General features: G+C 47.7%; 1 protein-coding gene across 3 annotated transcripts in view; it reads left to right on the top strand.

The window, feature by feature from the left end:
- Nucleotides 1–20,152, top strand: part of LOC117776946 (receptor tyrosine-protein kinase erbB-4-like) — a 185,700-nt gene that overhangs the window by 98,813 nt on the left and 66,735 nt on the right. For all 3 annotated transcript variants that reach the window (XM_034611380.1, XM_034611395.1, XM_034611388.1), the window contains exon 3: nt 13,622–13,808. In XM_034611380.1, the coding sequence (XP_034467271.1) occupies nt 13,622–13,808 (187 nt within the window). The remainder of the gene's footprint in view (nt 1–13,621; nt 13,809–20,152) is intronic.

Consider the following 20,152-nt stretch of genomic DNA (forward strand, 5'->3'; position numbering starts at 1 on the left):
AAGACGTTAGAGTTTGGACATTTCCACTGATTTCCCAGAGAATGTGGTTTCTTGGGGTGTAGGATTGTTTTCATCCCCCCGTGACAAGTAGAGCTACAAACCTGTTACTACCACCAACGTGTGGCTGAGATCATAAATCCACAGTTTATATGAATCTTCAATATTTTTAGAAATATGTCCCATTGAATCTGAGAGATTTGGTGCAGAATGTTAGAGACTGTAGGGCCTTGGCGGAGGATTATAATTCTACTGGTTAGAATTTGATAAAAATCAGAACCCTTCTCTAGAATATAATAGTGTATTTATTCATATCGCAGACAAACTGAGGTGTAACTGCAGGAGACCCAGTGAATCACTCAGCTGCAGCTTCGCACCACTTATCAGAGTGAATGAACACGCTCCTAACAGAGAGCGACTTGTTTACACAGCGGCCAACTCACTTTTAAGAAAGTGTAAAGATAAACAGACCCAAACTCAGAATGTGGGGCTTCCACCGTTGGCCCCGGCTCCTGTGGGAGTTTCAGCTGCTCCTCAGTTCGGATGCTGGGATGTCTTGTGCCCCCGGGGGGTCTTGGTAGGTGGTAGGAGAGACACACTGCTCCTGCTCATTACTGGGCTGCTGCTTGTCTCGCCTGCAGCACTGAGAGCTGTTGTTTCAGAGCACACGCACAAACTGCAGATATTATGGAAACATATGCATGTACACACATTAAACATGCACACACACACACACAAGCTGCTGACAGTTTGTCCTGTCCACCTATTCATCTCTGCACCGGTGTGCAGCCGTGTGCGCCGCCTCCCGCACGCCAGCCTTCTTTGTGGGCCTGATCAAAGCAGACACGGTGCGCGGCAGAGGTCTCCGAGGTGAAATTAGAGTCTCGCTGCCTGCTCGGCGTGGAGGGGGAAAAGTGATTACCGTTAAATTAAAAGGTACGACCATAAAAGCGCGCCACGACCGAACCCTCGCAATTCATCAAAACGATCCCACGGCGCGTCTTTTGCTTATCAAATTGTAAAATATTGTCCGTGACACCGGCGTAACAGGGGCGTAATTAATGCACTAAATCAATTCTGAATCGCTCAGCGCGGAGTGGCCCTGCTGGGACGCCGTCATTATCGCAAATTATGGTGGCAGATGCACGGGGCCAAGAGGAATGGATGAAGTTCCCCCACAACCAATCCTGTTCCCACCTGCTCTGACTCACCGAGCGTTAAACAGCGAGCAAATAGTTTTATTAGCGAGCGCTATTTAGATTTTCATGTCCTGGAACGAAGCCGTGGGTTTTAATGACGAGGCCTTTCGTGTCTGAAGACGTGAATTCAAGAGATGAGATTATGTGAAGAGTCGGATCTTTTCTTTTTGTTTACAGACGTTATTTACTGCCACGGGGTTTTGAGAAAGTGAAGTGGAGACGACAGGCCACGCGCTCCCCCCCCCCCTCGCTGCGAAACACAAATGAATAATGGAGTTTCTCTTGTCCCAGTCTTGTCTCCCACAACTTCCCATGAACTTTGTGAAATCTTCAGATCTCGGCTGCGAACATATGAATAGTTACATTATGAGAGCAGCCGAGCAGAAAGGACGGTTTCATGTCTGGCAGAGTTTAGCGGAACTTGTGTAACCGGGCTGAGTTCACATGGCTTCGTGAAGGACTCGGTATTTATGAATATTGTATTTTCATGATATTTTCTAAAGATTTCATAAGTCACAAGATGTTTCACTGAGTTCCGCTGAATTCCAGTGTTGATTAAAGCAGCGTGTTTGCATGTGAACTCTGTCCCACGCTACACAAAGCGTTCTGCATCGTCTACTGTCTCACGTTGACATGAGGGTTTGTTATTCCTGTGATAATGACAGTGGAACAAGACGCGAAGATACAAAAGAAACCGAGAGAGGAATAAACACATTATTATTATTATTAACAGAGGGAGACATGCACAGGAACAGTTGATCATCAGGAGCAGTAGATGAGCAAAGGAGCTGGAATTGAAGATAAATCACAGACTACACATTACCCCAGTGAGACGGGAAACGGTTGATTACTTTCTCCGGGTTGGGGGTGAGTTGCATATCTCTGGGTCTTGTTGGAGCTGGAAACCGTTTTTCATTTGAACGTAGTTAGATACAAAGGTAGATACACGGTGGGGGGGTGATGTCAATAGGAGAAGTGTTCCCTCTTCTCCTCTTGTTTGTATGAAGCAGATCAGGTGAGTTCCACCACCAGCAGCTGGGCCGCAGCAATGACCTGTGGGCCTCACTTTGCTCTAAAAGCCTCCTCTTAGTGCTGATAGGACGAGTGGTGCATCAAGTGTGTGTTGTGTGCGCAGGTTGTTGTCATTTTTCATACATTTGCCGTCATGCCAGGTGGCGCCTGAACGCTCACTTAAGCAGTAAATGGGACAGAACCTGCGTGTGCTATCACCGGTGTTACACCTTAATACCACAGTGATACTGTTGTCCTCCTGGCTCCGCTCTCACTCAGCTGGGATGCTTCTCCCTCTGCAGTCTCTCAGTGCACATCACGTCTGTGACATCGATCGCTCCGTTTAGAGCACTCAGCCGCCCCCTGGCCCCCGTTCACTTATTAAAAAGGCATCTTAGCCGCAGATTAATTCATGGCTGTGTGTAAATTGTTTCTCCCGATGCCTTTTTAATATCTGCGTCTTGCAGCTGGCTCAGGGAAAATACGGCCATCGCACTGCTCCTGCTGCTCCTGCTGCTCCTGCATCGAGCTGCTCCTGCATAGTACTGCTCCTGCATCGTACTGCTCCTGCATCGCTCTGCTCCTGCATCGCACCGCTCCTGCATCGTACTGCTCCTGCATCGCTCTGCTCCTGCATCGCTCTGCTCCTGCATCTCACCGCTCCTGCATCGCTGAGCGGAAGGAGCAGAATGCGTTCCACCGTGACATTTACACATTCAATGTGTGAATGTGAGCACGTGTCTGCGTGTGTACGATACGTGTGCGTTGTGTGACTCATGGTTGTGTGCCTGTCTGCTTGTTAAAGTCAGTTGGTGTGAGTGTGTTTGTGTGAGTGTGGGGCCCCTCTGCTCCCAGTCCTGCTGCAGGTACGAGTCTCAGCCTGTACGTGGACAGTGTCTCCTTAACTGTACTTCTCTCATCTTTACCTGTTTTAATTCACGTTTTATCTTCTGTACATTCACACCAGGAGAAGAGAAAAGAGGTTTTTATAGATGCTCAAAGACAGATGCTGAAAACAACTTATCTCATTTCTGCAAATCGACGTCAGGGCTCAAACCGCCTCGTCCTAAAAACCCCATCAGAAACCATGCAGCCTCCATCACTGCCCGTAGTGGAGTATTTCTCCTGGTTTATTCCATCTCATTACTTTCTCTGTCTGCCACTCTGAATTGACTGTAATTCCATTAGAGCTATTGTCAAGTCCATCCTGTTTACTATTACCAAGTGTATCGTACACATTCTTGAAATATGTATGCAGATAGCACACGCTCTTCTCCTATACTCCTCAACTTCTGCCTCTGGAGATATTTCCACGCTGGCTGGAAACTTATGGAATGCATTTCCATCCTGCTCAGTAATCCGCTCTGCTAGCGGCTGTCGGCTGGAACCCAGTTTGTCTCGGTGTCTGCAAAGGAAGCTGCTTTGTTTCTCTCCTATAGAGCTCAGAACATTATTATAAAGATAACGTCACGCCTTAGTTTCAGTTTTATTTTATCGCAGTGCAGCTTTTTGCCCTTTTGCTCCTAGTTTGCCCAAAAGTAGAAATTGAGCGGAAGTAAAAAACGTCTTTAAATGTGTCCGTCGAGCAGGATTTCATATTTTATTTAAAAACACAAACGTCAAAGTACTTCTCACAAAGCAGAGAGTATAAATACATGTTTGTATTGTCAGGATGACAGCATCGCCTGTACGTCACGGTGATGCTTCTCTCTCCTCCACCTTCGCTCTCCCTCACGTTGTCGTGAACATCGTCTCCTCCCACCTCTTCTCTCTCTTCTTCAGGAGTCTTTCTGGCTCCGGCTGCAACGTGTCGCCCTCGTTTGAAGTGCCACAGAATCCCCATCGTGTTTCAGTGATGCAATGGCAAAGTGACGCAGACTCACCAGCGCTCGCTGATGTCAGCCACATGCGTAGAATCTGCGTCAAGGCATAAACCAACCTACAGGCGGCCGTAGCTCCGAGGGCTTCCCCCCCGCGGAGAAATGAAATCACTTTTTGCAGTTTCCGATTGGCTGAGATTACATGCACATGAACACACGCACACACACATCTACTGAGCGTAATATGAGTGATCTTTGAAATTCAGGTTGGAGCACTCGGGCTGACGATTTCAATAAAGGTGCATTCTGTCTATTTATCCAGCCGGGGAGAAGTACCCGGTATCTGTCACGAGTGCTTCATCTCAGACTCCATCATGCAGCCCGATTGATTTATAACACCGGCGTCTGCAGGTGATCGTGCACACACACAGACACAAACACCTTGTGTTGCCACAAATCGGGACATCCATCTCCGATTAGGGCAATTTGATTCCAGAGCCATGGAGGAGTTTAGAGTTGAAACGTGGCGTGCATCAGGCCTCCGCCATCATTTTCCACTGGAGGGAAAATGGCTGACAAATAATAAACTCACACACACACACACACACACACATGCACACATGCACACATGCACACACACACACACACACACTTCTGTGCACTCACACTATATAAGGAGACAAGACAGATAAAATCTGACATGGTTGTAATCAGTCCCACAGCTGCCGGCTTACCTGCCCAGAATATATTTGTAGTTCACAAACTCTACTTTTCAACCAGGAGAGAAAAGAGTGAAGAACCTCTGGTGTGATAATTATAATGTTGTTATTCAAATAAAGATCTTCACCTCTTCTTACACGTCCTCTACAAGATCCGAATCAAACCAGCAAACCCGATGATCAGAGCTGCAAAAACTAAACCACATTTTAAATCGTCTTTACTTTGATTTTTATTTGTGAGTGTTCCTCGTTTTCACGTCGCTTTCTGGTCCTTTAAATCTTCTCTAAGTCCTGACGTCCTCTGTGCTCGGTGAGGACGTCTGCGACGGGAACAGGCAGCTGCAGACTGACACCCAGGGTGAACACGGGTGACATGTTTATTATATCACGTGAACGTCCGGAGGGAGCCTGCTCAACAATCTGCCGGATAAACTAAAGTTAATATCATTTACACGCTTCTTCTCCGTGGACCGAGAGTGAAAAGCGTTCTCCTGATTCACCTCCTCACGGTGAATTCATTCATTCTGTGTCATAGCTGTGAATTTATCATCCAGGCAAACTCAGGTCCAAGCACCTGAAGGGGCCGTTAAACCCCCTTCTCTTCCCCAGAGGAGTGAAGTGACACTGGCCCTCCGAGGCCCCTGAGCTCCCCCTCTTTCTTCTCCCCTCGCTGGGCCCCTGCAGATTGGCCCCCATCCTGTCGGGGATCCTGCCAGCCCCTCAAACTCTCCGTCCTGAGCTGGGATGACCGTGAATAACGAGCGGCTTAAATATGGGATACAGGAGCGAGGTGCTGCTGGAGATGAGAAGCTTCTCACTTTTTCCACCACGGCTACTGTCAAGGGAGCAGAGAGCCGCCCGTGGCTGATGTGCACTAGCTTTGTCACATAACTACATTATGTAGCGTCCCCAAAGGCCACAGCATAATGCGATACGCCGTGCGACTGTTGCCGGGTTGCTACAACAGCTTCGCCTCATGAGTTATGTATTAGTGTTTTCTCTGCAGCTTAAGGATCAGATACTGTACTGCTCTGTCACTGCTTTAGCTCTGCCTGCTAATGCGCTGCAAACGTTCCCCCTTGGTGATTTTAATTTCAGAGTCAGGGTCACACTGGAAATGTGTCTTGACAACGCAGACGCCTCACGGACGCCACTCACGAAGCGGCCTCATATGAGATTGTCGGCCTGTCTGAGACAATAAATATCAGCGCCAGGAGCCAGTAGCACAGCTGCTGCTGGAGGCGCAGCCCTGGATGTCATCACACACACACACACCGCACACACACACACACACACACACACACACACACACACACACACACACACAGTCATTCCAAAGTCATTGTCAACACTCGTTGGTTGTGGTAGAACTGAGTGTGCGTGACTCACATCCATCCAGTGGCGGCTTGAGTCACTATAAAACAGCAGATTTTCATAGATTTTGATCCGTTAAATAAAACATAACTTATTATACTTTTACTTACTCAACAGCCTCTATCTCAGCTGTCAATCATGGCCTTTCACCCTGTTTTATATTACATCAAATAACTAAGTACAGATATAATATCTAACAACTCTTGTGCGTTTCATTTTGTTGCCTTTTCGTTGCGTCACATGGTCTCTGCCGGTGGGTTTGTCCGTCTCTGTTGTGACTTCAGACAACGCATGACGAAGGAGAAACACACTCGTCTTCTCTTTTCTCCAAATGAAGAGAATCAGAAACACAGAACCTGACGATGAGTGAGCCTCGCTTATTTGAAAAAGGAATAAACCCCCCCCCCCCCCCCCCCTTTGAATAGTCCACACGTTGCCTTCCCGGTGTTGGATCAGGATTACGCCGCGGTTTGATGCGGGACGCCGTGTGCGAGCAGACACTGTTCGACTGAACGCTCGTCCAATTAAAGTCGTTTGATTGAGCCGAGTGAGAAATTAACTTTTCCTTTCGGCCTAATGTGCCGGTGAAGCTGAAACACCTGAAAGGGAGTGGATTTCAAGCCGCTCGGTGCCGGCGACATGAAAAGTGCTGCGTGGGTTCAAACCCCCTCGCCCCTCCACCCTCCGCGTTTGATGTGCTTCCCATTTGAAGTGAGCAAAAGGCCCCACCCCGCCCCCCCCGCCCACTTTCCACCCTGTTGATTCATCTCGCAGGAGTTCCTCGGGGTGCTATCAACAACTGTTCCCTTACAAGTTCCCTAAAAAGAGAGAACTCTGCACAAGCACCTGCGCTGAATGACTCACCGCCGTGTTCACCATGACATTCTGTGCAGCTGGATTTTTTCATTTCTCTCAAAGTCAATGGCCCTACTCGCCGAGGCCTTGATTTTTAAACAGGATTCCTCAAAAAAATCTTGAATGTCACACCCGGGTGCTCTCGGCATACTTAACAGCCAAACAGTCGCACGAGGTGAAGGAGTGCATAACTTCCCCGGCGCAGCTCATTCAAGTGAATTGGTAAACAGGTCCCCGCCCGCCCATTGACTTTGCCGCCGCGTGGAGGAGTCAGATTGCGGCGGCGCTCGGCTCGGATCAAACCGTCGAGAGTCGGCAGTCTTTGCGGCGGCTGACATGCGCCGCTGCACTCTCCTTGACTCGCTGGCAGAGAGCTCTATATGTATGGAAATGAGCCATAATCACCATAATATGTGTCCCATCTCTTGTATTTTATAATGGAGTCATTACACTTTTTTTTTCCTCCGTGATGCCTTTTTTACCCCGTCTTCCTCTGCGTCTCCACTTTAGTGTACCTCCCTCCCTCCCTCCCTCCCTCCCTCCTCCTCCTCCTCCTCCTCTTCCTCTCCTTCTCGTGCCATCTACCTCATTTGCACCCTCACTCATCCAGGTGACAGGAACAGGTGCACTATTAATTATGCTTTAAAATCTCCCTGGCTGTGTGCTTTCTGCAGATGCTCCGCTGCACCGCACCCTCCTAACCCTAAACTCCTCTTCCTCACACCCTTCCTCCTCCTTTCACTTCCTCTACCTCCGTCTCCTCTGGTGCAGCTTCTCACTCACGCTGTCGAACATCTCCTGCTAGTTTTATACGTTCCGATAACGACTTAATTGTCTTATTATCTCAAGACATCAAACTGCTTCCATGTGATCATGTCTGACTATCTCATTATCTCGAGACAGCAAATTAGGAGTTGGTGGTGCTCATGTTTGCTTTCCGGAGGTAACAATTGAATTACCTTGTTATCTCAAGATATCAAACATTGTTTTCTCGTGAGCACGACTTAAATATCTCATTATTTTTCAGATAAGGGCGCCGTGGTGTTTTTTCGGGGGGGATCCAGCTGCTGCGCCCCACTGATGTTGTTTAGGAGTCTATCCAAATCCGCTTAGTCTGATGAAAGCAACACCGCGAGGAGGAGAGACCGGAGCAGATTACATTTTTAAAAACAAATAAGAGAGAATTAACCCCATGATGGAAATAAACCCTCCTGGATAGAGGAACATATACAAATGGGGAAATAACGCTGAGGTTCTGACAGCGGGACCAGTGTGACGCAGCAGGTGGGCGACCAATTCAATCACCAGCAGCCTCCACAACACTTTCACTGCTCTGTCTTTTCTTTTCTTGTTAAACCCATCTCTCCGTATTAGGAGAGAGTTTAAAAACAGGAGTTAGTTATTACATCTAATTCAGCTCTGTGCCCAAAGTGCTACTTGAAGCTATTTATGAGCATTTCCATTTTATTCTTCTTCTTACTTCTGCTTCACATTTGAGGAGGAAAATATTGAACTTTATGCTCCACCGCAGTTTTTTTATGCACTTTTAACACTTTATCTGCAGTAAAAAAGTATCCTCCAGTGTTTAAGGGTATTTCTTCTTCATTTCCTGGAGAATCTTCAAATGCTTCATGTCTCCTAAAGCTGCACAACCTCAGCTAAAAGGTTACGAACTCACTAGACCTTAAAATTATATATTTCTTTTATTTAAAATAGATTTTATCATGCAAACAACAAGATCCCGCGGACAGATAAAGGACGTTCTGGTGTTTTGCATTGCACGTACCGCAACATAATGATTGTGCAGTGAACAAAATGCAGAAGTGAAAGACAAAGACTTTCTGCTGCAAGAAGAATTAATATTCTAGATAATATAGTTTTTATTTCAGATCCTTTTAAACTGGGATCATCATCAAACATCTTTCGCGTGATGTCAGACGGTTAAAACACAAACCAATGGTTCACAATCTCCTCTCATGTTATCGATGTCACATTTAAAACCCAAAAGGTCAAAGAGAATATCCAGTATATTTGTATCCAATATATGTGTGTGTGTGCAGCACAACTTTGTTTTTCTTCTTTCCAACCACATTAATCATCTCACAACCTCTCAGATTTATCTCATGACCCTTTGGAGCGAGCGCAGAAACCACCGGATTAAACTATTCAGCAGCCCAGTGCGAGGAGCTGATCAAATTAGTCAAACCTCAGTAAGCAGCAACATTAAAATACTGCTTACATACATATAATACAGTCAAATACAAGTTAATATCAGTCAGACAGGTTATCGTTCTACTTTTGACACTACTAATACTTGAATTCAGGATCTAAACTTGTGATGAAGCAGTTTTATTTCGTTGTATTGCTGTAACTTTATTAATAAACCTGTAAATCTATCGGCCTCCACACATTCGCACATTGTTGACCAGATGTTTAATTCTGAGGTGAACTGAGACAGGAAGTCGGCGTGCACGGCTCTAACCATCCCAGCGTGCTCACCTCGATAAGATAAGATTATCCTATTAAAGCTGCATAATTCAGCTGCTTTATGAACTGAATATACATGCAGCCGCATGGAGACCATGCTCTTTCATTCACACTTCTCTTAAATTGCAGCGGTTTTTTTGTATCTAAATCTGGGGTGAAGCCCGAAGGCGATTCTTGGGAAGACAGAAACTGGGGGAATTTGTATGCAAATCCTCTGGCAGGGTTTCCTCACACTGAGTCGGATGAATACATTATTCCAGACATTCACGTCATTAGCCTAAAATCATCAAGCATTTTGGGGGATTAGCTTACGTAAGTGTCTGTTTCGTCGTATTTGACCTGAAGCTTTCGGCTCCTGAGCGCCGGTGACTTTACATTTCACATCTTCCTTCTTGCAGATAGAATTCCTGGTTCATTCCAACGCTGTCTTGAATGGATACGATTTAAATCAGAAGTATGAATCGCAGTTGTGTCAGGAGGGGGTCACAGGTTCCCGGGCTCAGCAGCTCGGGGAGTTTGTGTTTCAGAGACGCCTTCTGTGGTGATTATACATTGTTGGAGTAAATGAAGCAGTTGTGGCTGCGCTGCCTCGGCCTCGCTGCAGTCTCCTGCAGATACAAAGAGCAATTTACCAACATGCGAAATTCACATTTCGCCCCGAGCGATAACCGAACGAAGAGAGGAAACAAGCCTGTCGGGACCGCCTCGGATTCTGTTTGACTGAGTGCTCCACACAAGGCCACTAATTGCATGTGATTGATGGAGAAAAGCGCTAGAGGAAATGTTAAACTTGCAGTGCATTATGGGTAGTTGACCTGCGTGGACTGCGTCTTGTCTGCGCCTCGTAGCAGAGTGTGCGTGTGTTTTTTTTTCCCATCAGAATATATGAGGCTGGTATGCGTGTTCAGTGGATTCGGCTCAAACCCTCCGTGGCTCTCACAACACAACAACACTGGAATCAAAAGATTCAGACCAAACCCTTTCTGAAATAACGACCTGAACTTGTGTCAGACCGTGTGAAGGTTTTAACTCTTTCCTCGTTCGGAGACACTCTAATCACCGGGTTTTGGGTGAGGATGAAGGGGTGAGACGCGAGCGTGGGCGAGGCAGTCGAGGGTCCGCGCACCTTGTCGGTACAAATTACCCCCCCCCCCCCCACTCTGCTTGTTAAGTGTGTATTTTCTTCAGAACACAGGAGGGAAACACACCAGTTTATCTGCCCACCGTCCAGCTTGTTAAGTCTGAGCACATCGCCCACAAGGCAGCGGTGGGCAGCTTCTCCAAGTTGCATCCTTCAGCTCGTGTGTTTGTGTTTCTGAAACAGAGCGCGGTTGATGCAGCAGGAGGGGAAATGCAGGTGCTTGTGTTTACTTCCCTCCAGACCTCCCCCCCCCCCCCCCTCGTCTCCCTGCTTCCTCCCTCCTCCTCCAGCTCACAGGAATGCAGATAAATATTGATCCAGAGCTCGGAAAGAAACTATTTACAGCAACATAAGGAAATTAAATAGTGTCAAAGCGAAGGAAAATTACAGAGAAAGGGCAGAGTAATCCTTTAATTTAATTAGGTAAATTACATTAAGAAAAAAATCCTCTCTCAGTCTGTTTTCTCTTTCTTCTGCATCCTCTCTCCCTCTCTCCTCTCCCTCGCTCCGGCTGGAAGGCTTTCCTGCAGTTGCTAAGCAACAGGGAAACAGTTTTTCTTTGGTTTAGCCAGCGGGTCCCGGAGGCTGGCAGGGAGAAGGGGGCACAGTGGATGCACTGTGGAGTCTGCCAGCAGCCGAGTGCGTGCCCACAGCTGGGTCGGGTTATGGAGCCGCCTCCCCCTGTTCCCAGTCACAGCGCCGCTGGCCGGCACCTGGGGGTCGCGGCGGCGTTATAACGATAGCATGGCGAGCTCACGTGACACCCCCCCGGCCCCCAGCAGTAAACACGGGGTTGCAGCGGGGTCAACGCGAGGAAGCGGCGTGGCTTCCAACCACGGGAGCGGATCGACAAGTCCCCCGGAGATGACATCCTCATCCTCATCCACTGCTTCTGGAGGCTGAGTCATAAGTTGCACAGAGTTGCACGAAGTTGCACGACTCTCGAACAAACATAAATCACAAAGCACATTGGACAGGAAGTTATTTGAGCAGGGCTCCTTGACAGGCAGAGGAACACCTCGCTGGAGAACTCCTTTGTGCAATAAGTATGCTAATCAAAGCCTCCGCTGAAATGGATTCTGCTGCTCTTTTATTATGTTGTTCCCTCTCTCCTCGGGTGATTGACACATTGTAATCTTGCTAATAAGCACCTCCGCTGTCTGTTTCCTTCCCATTGTCTTAGTGCTACAATAGGCCGACGTGGCAGGTGCACAGCGCTGAGCGCTCGATATAGCAGCTAATCTCAGGTGCCTGCTATTATCCTGAAACGCAGGAGCTCGGCGTGCTGCGTCCCCACCGCCGGTCTCCACTGGGCGTCCCCCAGGGGTCAGCAGCCAGTCAGACCTCCCCTCACTCAGGCCCCCCCCCCCCCCCCCCCCCCCCCCCCCCCCCCCTCACAGCCAATCATCCACATCATTACTGGCCCCAACTCTGGAGCTGCCCGTTGCTTTGGAAACTTTGTCCATCGTAGTCTGTCACGGGGAGTTTAAATGATTTCTTTAAAATGACTCAGTTTGTGAATCTGCTCTCTTGTGTGTTTGCTGCTGGGATTCCACTGAGGGATGATGTCTTCGTAGTGGAGCAGTCACCTTTTACAAAGATTAAGAACTTTCTTCAAGATTAAGAACACTTGAAGAACGAGTACATCTTCTAACATGGAGGAGACACGTGAGCGCCCTCTACTGCATCACGATGTTTTGAATTCAAACACGTCGTTACAATCTCCCACGCTCGAACTAATGATTTGAATAAAAAGCCACAGCTCTGTAGCTGCACCAGCGACCCCTACTGGTCGGTGTTGTCGTGAGGAAATAATGTGACTCTCTCTCTCGCTGGTGGAAAAGAATCCAAAAGAAAACCCACAGGAATTAAATTCTGTCAAGGCTGCAGACGATTGTACAAACAGATCTGTTTCCTCTCCTTCTTTTAAATGTAGTGTTCTAATTAGGCTTGTCAGTGGTGGTCGGTAAAATGTGTTAGTGTGGCATTTAACAGCTGTCGTATGTGTTTTGTGTGAGTTTCTGTGTGTGTGTCTGTGTGCGTCTGTGTGTGAGTGTGTGTGTGTGCGTCTCATCGAGCTCAGGCTGCTGTTTGAGTGACTCAGATGAATATTGCATGGCCACAGAGATGGAGTAGCAACAACAGCGGGGGACAGATGTGTTTGAGGAGACGTATGAAGCTTCCCTCTGCAGGGCTGTCCATGTTGATGCTTACTATCTTTGACCTTTAACCTTTAATGAGCAGAGGGAGGAGGATTGTTATTATTCTGCCAGACAAATAATCACTGGTATGAATATAAATAGGTGAATTTCACAATAAGAGCATACATGGAGAATCATAATCTCAAATCCATTTTAGTCTTGTGATTGGTTATTTGTTTCTAGGATCCTTGTATCGTTCCAAACAACGGCTGGGAGACTTTAATCAGAGGAGACGTGTGATTAGTCTGTAGCCGAGGTGACATTTTAATCTTTTTGGTCTGTTTGGCCAAGTTTTTCAGGAGCCTGACATTTCAAAATGCAAATAACACGCTCCGTGCCAGGGTCGGGCCGCTGGGTGACGCCACCGTCCGTAGCTGGGGGCTGACAGTCACACATACACATGAGTAAATACCTTTTAATTGCTGTAATGTAGAAAAACACATAATACTTAATAATCAATGACTCTGTTGGATTTTGACAGAGTGGTCGTTCTTCTGTCTCAAACCATCTTTGACAGCGGCGTGCAGAGAACACACACGGCCACTTTTAATTACGGCCTGTCATCAAGGTAATTAGGCACCGCCCACCACCCACGATGTCAACGTGATGTCATCACAATGTTTCTCTGTAAACATCGTCATCGGACAATCCAGGGAAACTTCGCCCACGCACAGAAAAAGAGCAGAACGTATGAAACTGTTAAAAGAAGAGTTGGAAGGAAAAGTGTGAAAAGTCTGTTTCTGCCAACTAGTTTCTAAAATCACATAATGTGAATTGACTGATATTTACTGTCCTCCTGTCGTTTGTCCCCCTGCAGTCAATCAGAGAGGTGACGGGCTACGTGCTGGTGGCCCTGAACCAGTTCGACTACCTGCCGCTGGAGAACCTGCGCATCGTCCGGGGCACCAAACTCTACGAGGGCCGCTACTCCCTCGCCATCTTCCTCAACTACAGGCGGGACGGGTACTACGGCCTGAGGCAGCTGGGCCTCCGCAACCTCACAGGTACGATTGATGACGCTGGATTATTTAAAGACACGCTGCAGGATCAGCACATCAGCACATCAGCGTGAAGCTCTTGCACTTTTCGCCTCTCGTTCTTTTCTTTTTTCCCACTTCCCCCTCTCCGGAGTTAAACGGAGCAAAAAATGAGAGTCTGGTTGTGTGGATTCATTTTTCAGCCGCCTGTGAAATATTCCCTGCACTAGAACCGCTTGTGTTTGACTTGTTTTTACACCCAGATTTAATAGGGCCTTTTTAATTAAGTCACAAAATTGGAACTCAACTTTTGAAGCTACGTATCTGCCACCCTGGCAAATTAATCTCCTCTGTTGCTGTATGCAAGGATCAAATGTCTGCGAGGAAAAGTCCCATTTTCACATTAATTACATTTTTGTTTACACTCTCAAAAATAGGCCCCTTTCATGGAGGAACTTTTTGGAAGTGGTCGTGTTTGTTATGTTTTATGGATGAGCAGTTTTTTCTCTCATCATGTGAGAGGACTTATCTAAAGTGGACTGCGTTTTGCAAAGAGAGGCTTTGGTGTAATTTCATCTTGGCGTCGTGACCTCAGCGTCAGTTCATCGCTGTCTTAGCGGTGCGGTGACCTTCCAACTCCACTCACAATAATAAAAGCAAACACCATCTTCTCTTTATTTTCAAAGTGGCCTCTTTATTGTCTTCCTGCTGATCGCATCCTCTCCAGATTTTCTCCAAATAGCCAATTTCCTCGTTATCGCTATAAATGGTCATGAATTGCTCCCAGATTGAGCTGCGATGGCGGTCAGCCCGCTAAAAGGTTCGCCTCCTCCCGCACGCCGGGACTCGTGCGCTGCCTCTTTCCTTGGCGGCGGCATTACCATCGCTCCGGGAGAGAAACACGAGCTGTCACGGAGAGAAGGACAACTGTCACATACAATCTGAGGAGAGGCGGCGCGAGGGTCGCTCACAGAATTCCTTGCTCTGTTTGATGACACTCGGTCTGAAGTGACACAGAGGATGATGGTAAACAGAGAGAGGCTGAACGTGCGGGTCAGGAAGGAAACCGGTGAGTTCCAGGAAAACATGACGGCTGTGTCAGCTCTCGATGCACAGGACGCTTCAACAGCCGACCGCAAACATGTGGAGAAGGAAGACAACGGAAGGCAGGAAAAGAACGGTCACATGTGGTAAACCGAACATCTTGTCATAAAGAATTAATAAACAGGCGGCCGCTCACAGCCAATTACATCTGTCTGGATTCAGACAGACATTCTTGTGCTGATCTCCGTGTTTGAGGAGGACTCACTAATCACAAGGAATAATTCTGAAGTAGCTCCGGAGCATTAACACAGGATGAGAGAGCAGAACAGTACAAACAGAATTTATAATTAAAATAAATAAAAAAAACACAACACAATGTTGGAGATCATGCGATGCCAGAGAATCAGAGTTGGATGGAATTTGCTGGATTTCTTTGTGGCACCAAAACAGGAGAAATATCGTTGTTCTTCCAGCACAAGTTGAGCAGAAATCTTTGACAGCGTCTCTCCACGGCCAACGGGATAAAGAATCATGTCCAACACGTATGTCCTCCTCAGCTCAGCCAAAGAACAAAAGCTGACGCACACAGAAGCTGCCAGTCCTCCTGTGAATTCACCATTTACCAACGTGACGGCAGCTACTGTACATGTTGCACCTTTAAGGTTGGTTTGATGGCGTCGCAGTGCAGAGGAAGGATGCCAGAGCATGAAACAAGGAATCTGGGCTCAAACCCACCACGGGCCGACCACGTGGTCCGTGCCCTAAACTGCCAAGAAACCGGGACGCCTCTGCTCCATCCCCCTTTGTTGTATTTTGCCCGAGGCTTCTTCTCTGGCATCGATCCGCCCGCTTTGCACCACTCTCCTGTGGGTATTGCAATCTATCCTGCATCTATCCTGCGTTTCCGACTGCTGGCGATTCTCTTTGGCACATGTCTCACACTCGGTGGAACCCAATTAATTGCAGGGACAAACTCGAGCCGCGTGTCTTTGCCGTCCTCGTCCAGAGTTTGGGGGAACGGACAACGTGTTCAACAAGTGCAGTAAAACGTTGAGCGTGGAGGAGTCGGACAGCAGAAATCCATCCTGGCCTCTCCTGACTTGGCAGGAGCGTTCTGGTGATTGATGGCGGGGGATCAAACAGTGATCCACATTAAAGCTGGTGACAGATTTAGTGTAATAAGCTGTGTTTTATAGAGTCTGAACATGGTGATAAAAGACTCCTGAGAGTTTTAAGGGCAAGCTGACACCCTGAGCTGGTGCAGCAGGAGGACGTCTTCCATGTGGACCCGAGGAGATCTCTTTCTGCAGTCGACGTCTCCTGACCTTCAGTGTTCCTGTCACTCCTCAAACTGGGCTAATGAACGTGTTTTCTACAAACCACACACGCTGGTCCTATGCTACAGATAACCTGGATTGAGAGGATCAGGCACACAGACGTACGCAGGGGATGTCGAAGCTCATTACCTCCTGCACAAGATGCTGTGTTTTAAGCCCTGTTGCAGAAGAGAACAAAAACCTGTAACTACCATCGATGTGTCGCTGAGAAAACGTGGATCTTTAGCAGTTTTGACAGATTAGCTGCAGAATGTAAAGGAGTGTTGGGCCTTGGTGGAGGTATGAGATCATTCTAGTTTATTTCGGGGTTTTGTTTTCGTCATTTTTCCTCTTTTAGCTCCTGACAGAGTTTGGTCGTGTTCACCTACACTCTGAGGCGTTTCTTCCCCCCAAGGTGAAAACGTTGAATCATCCGTGCGCTTCATAAACTTCCTGGAATGAGGCGCAGATGCAGCTCAGGATTCCTTTTCTTTATGTGACTGAAAAAATACCCCCACAGAAACTGTGCTATCTTCAAATAATCCTTTCAAAGTACACATTGCATTATTTATTTCCACGATGTAGAATCCACATCTCCAGATTCCTCTTATTTTCTTGAATCGTCTCGATCCCCAGTGGCAGAGTTTACCTCCGGTTCACCGCTGTGACTCGGGCTCTCGTGCCCCCCCCCGGCCTCTTGTCTGACTGAAGCTCCACACATCTCCAATTTTAGCACACACACTCAGGGTGGTGCCGCACTCCGCTCGCCTCTGGACCAAATCCTCGGATCCCAGTGCCCCGCGATGCTGCAATTAAGCCGGATCCAACCATGCATATGGATCAGTGCTGTTCCTCCCGATTCCCTTCCCTCCTCAGCCTGGGACAAAAAATGAAAAATACACCATTCTCTCTTTTAAGCTCACAATTAGGTTCACATATTATGTTCCCTTCTCAACGCTCACATTTGCTCAGACTCACGCGTTATGCCTCTCACCACCTCCACCGCATCCAGAGGGCATGTGTACGTGCATATATTCAGCATTTCCCGCTGCACACAATACATTAAACAACAGCTTCACTGCTGCTCTATCCCTCTGTGGACCCGGCGCACAGTGGGAGTCCACAGAAAGCATGCAATTTAATTTGGCTGCGGAGTCAGTGTGCGTACAGCTGCGTGGTCCTTATAGTAGCGGGGATATAAAGTAATCTGTGTTAAAGAAAAGCCTCTGATACTGACTTGTTCAGCTTTACCCTATTATGCCCCTGCAGCTCAGTGCACGCCTGAATAACCTATAACACACACGTATCGACACTGTGTGCATACATACAACATGCCTCGCTCCACACGCACACACTGCAGCACTAATTACCCCCTGCTGTGCAGCAGTGGAGTTAATAACCACCATAACACTCTGAGAGCTGATGCGTGTGGAATGGGTTTTCACATCCAGTTCAGATCCCGTTCGTCTCTTTCTTCACTTAACTTTAGTTTTTTCAGTTTTTCTGGATGAACGCCAAATGGCTCAGTTTGCCCCCAAAGAGAGCGCCGACTCCGGCTTCCCATCTGGTCGCCATACCAGCCCCCCCCCCCCTTACTCCTCACATGCCCATGTGCAGAGAGCCAATTACCTCTGTCTGCCGCCCCCTTCCTTTTCGTCTATCACCGCTCCGCCCTCTCACCTGTGGTGCTTTCTTTAAGGCTCACTGAGGCCGTGGTGACACCGCCCCCCCGGTTTCTCCGCCTGGCAACAGCCCAGCCGCCCTCTGATTTAAGACTAATGATTCACGGGCGCCGTCCTGCTAATTGCAGCGTTTCTGTGAGCACTTGGAATGCATTTAGGCCGAATTACCAACAGCAGTCGTTGCTGAGATGAATTGATTAATAGACTTCTTTTTAATTAACCCCATGCGCATCTTCATTTTCAGAGCATGACTATCGATCCACCGGCGTTCTAACCACTTTCTCATCTTCAGAGTCGCTGTGCAGCTAAATCAGCAAAATGGAGATCGGTCTTCATATTTATGCAGGAAATCAAAAGCACAGCGAGTTATTTAAACACAGAGACACTATTTAGTTCTATGATAATCAGAGATGTGAAACCTTTCTCCTCAGGGTTATTGAAGATGTGGGATAAAGGCTGCATTTGGTCTTTACACTAAATCCCTTCAGTTTGTTGGAGCCGTAGTTGCTGAGGAAGGGAAGGATGCATTCGAGCCGGTGTAGTCGTGCTGCTGAGCCTGAAACCTCCACCAAGGCCCGACACTCATTTAAGATCCACATTCTTAGATGTTCGTATCCTCGAGGTGAGATAGAAATCAAACACACACCTGAAAGAAGAATCCTGCAGCTCATCTGAAGACCGATGCTTATCTGCATCTTCATCAGAACTCGGTGCTTCAGAGCGATACACTCGTACACAATGAAGAAGAAACAAGGGGGGGGGGAAAGGAAGTGTTGGTTATTGAGTTTGGACTTTGTATAGAAAAAAAGCCCGACTTCCTCTTTACTTAACATAAAGCTCGCGGTGTGATCTCCAAAATGTGGCGTAATTACAGAAAGATCAAATAGAGCAAAAGCGGCTAATGCTAATACCCACTCTGGCTCCGGACTGTTATGAGGGAGAGTAGAGGAACGGGGCCCATTAATAATGAATCCAGTGTCATCATTAAGGCGCCAAATGATTAAAACATATCTCCCAGCTTCAAACGCTGCTTTGCTACCCTAGAAAATGCTGCAGTCGTGGATCTGCAAAGCAAGAGAGTCCTTCATTCTACTGTGTGAAATAAAGTTTTGCTCTTTTTATTCTTTCATCTTTACCCCTTTTTTTTTTCCCTGAGCGTTAAAAGACCAAAGCAACATCTTCTCCTTTTGAAAGGAAACAACACTCCAGTGTCACGTTATGTGAAGCAACAGGCGTCTCTCGGATTTGAACTTCCAGGTCGGACGCACGTCTCGTTCCTGACTCGTCTCGGTCGTGATGTCACCTGAGCGAACACGGTCCGACCACAACAACGTGTAGCGTCTCATCTGGAGACAACGAGAAAGGGGACGCTCATTGACATGCAGGCGCACGATCGGACGCCATTTCTGATCCCACAGTTTATGTTCTCATCTCTTTATCTCCCGTTTTGTCCACCCCAGAAGTCATTGTAATGCCATCGCTGTGCTCTGTCTTATCAGCGCTGTGCTGTCAGCGCTGTGCTGCCGTTTGTGTTTTGTGTTCCGATGCTTTGACAAGGAGACCCAAGGGGCGTCTGGGTTTGTTTCCATTAGTGCTGTGGCTCGTCTACAGGGAGGGCAAACCACACCTAATGGAATGGTAATGGCCCCCCAGGGCCGTGTGTCCGCGGCCCCGTGCACTGCTCTCAGATGTTGGGTTTCTCTTCCTCCGACCGACGCACCGCGCCTCGTAGGTCAGTGTCGGCTGACCCCGGCTAACTGAGCTACCTTCATGCAGCGACAGGCCCCCCCCGCTGAGCGATAACGACCTTTAACCCCTTTATCTTGTTTACTATCACTGATGAGAAGCTTCCTACTGATCCTCCCGCAACCTTCAACTTCCTGAGGCTGTGGTCAATCCTCTCATGTCATCAGGGAGTTAGCACGAGGTAACTAGGACGTATCCCCCCCCCCCCCCCCCCCCCCACCTAGGGCCCTATCTCACAATGCTAAAGAAAGTCATTCAAATCTTTGATGAGCCTCTTTTACCACATTTATTCCTGGATGCTTCCCGTCGTCCAGCTCCATGCCAGAATTCAAAATCTTGGCCCATGTCCCATCCCTCTACCAAGTTTTATTGAAATCCGTTGAGTATTTTGTTTTTTGTGCATAATCCTGCTGACAAACTCACAAACAGATGGACAGGGATGAAAACACAACCTCCTTGTTGGAGGTAATAAAGTTTCTGCTTCTAATAAAACCGACAACCTGCATCGATGTGCTAAGTTCAGTTTCCCGGCATAGAGAGAGACTTACGTATATACATCCTCTGAGCTCGTCTCAGCAGAGAT

The sequence above is a fragment of the Hippoglossus hippoglossus genome, chromosome 2 (assembly GCF_009819705.1).
Source record: "Hippoglossus hippoglossus isolate fHipHip1 chromosome 2, fHipHip1.pri, whole genome shotgun sequence".
NCBI lineage: Eukaryota > Metazoa > Chordata > Actinopteri > Pleuronectiformes > Pleuronectidae > Hippoglossus > Hippoglossus hippoglossus.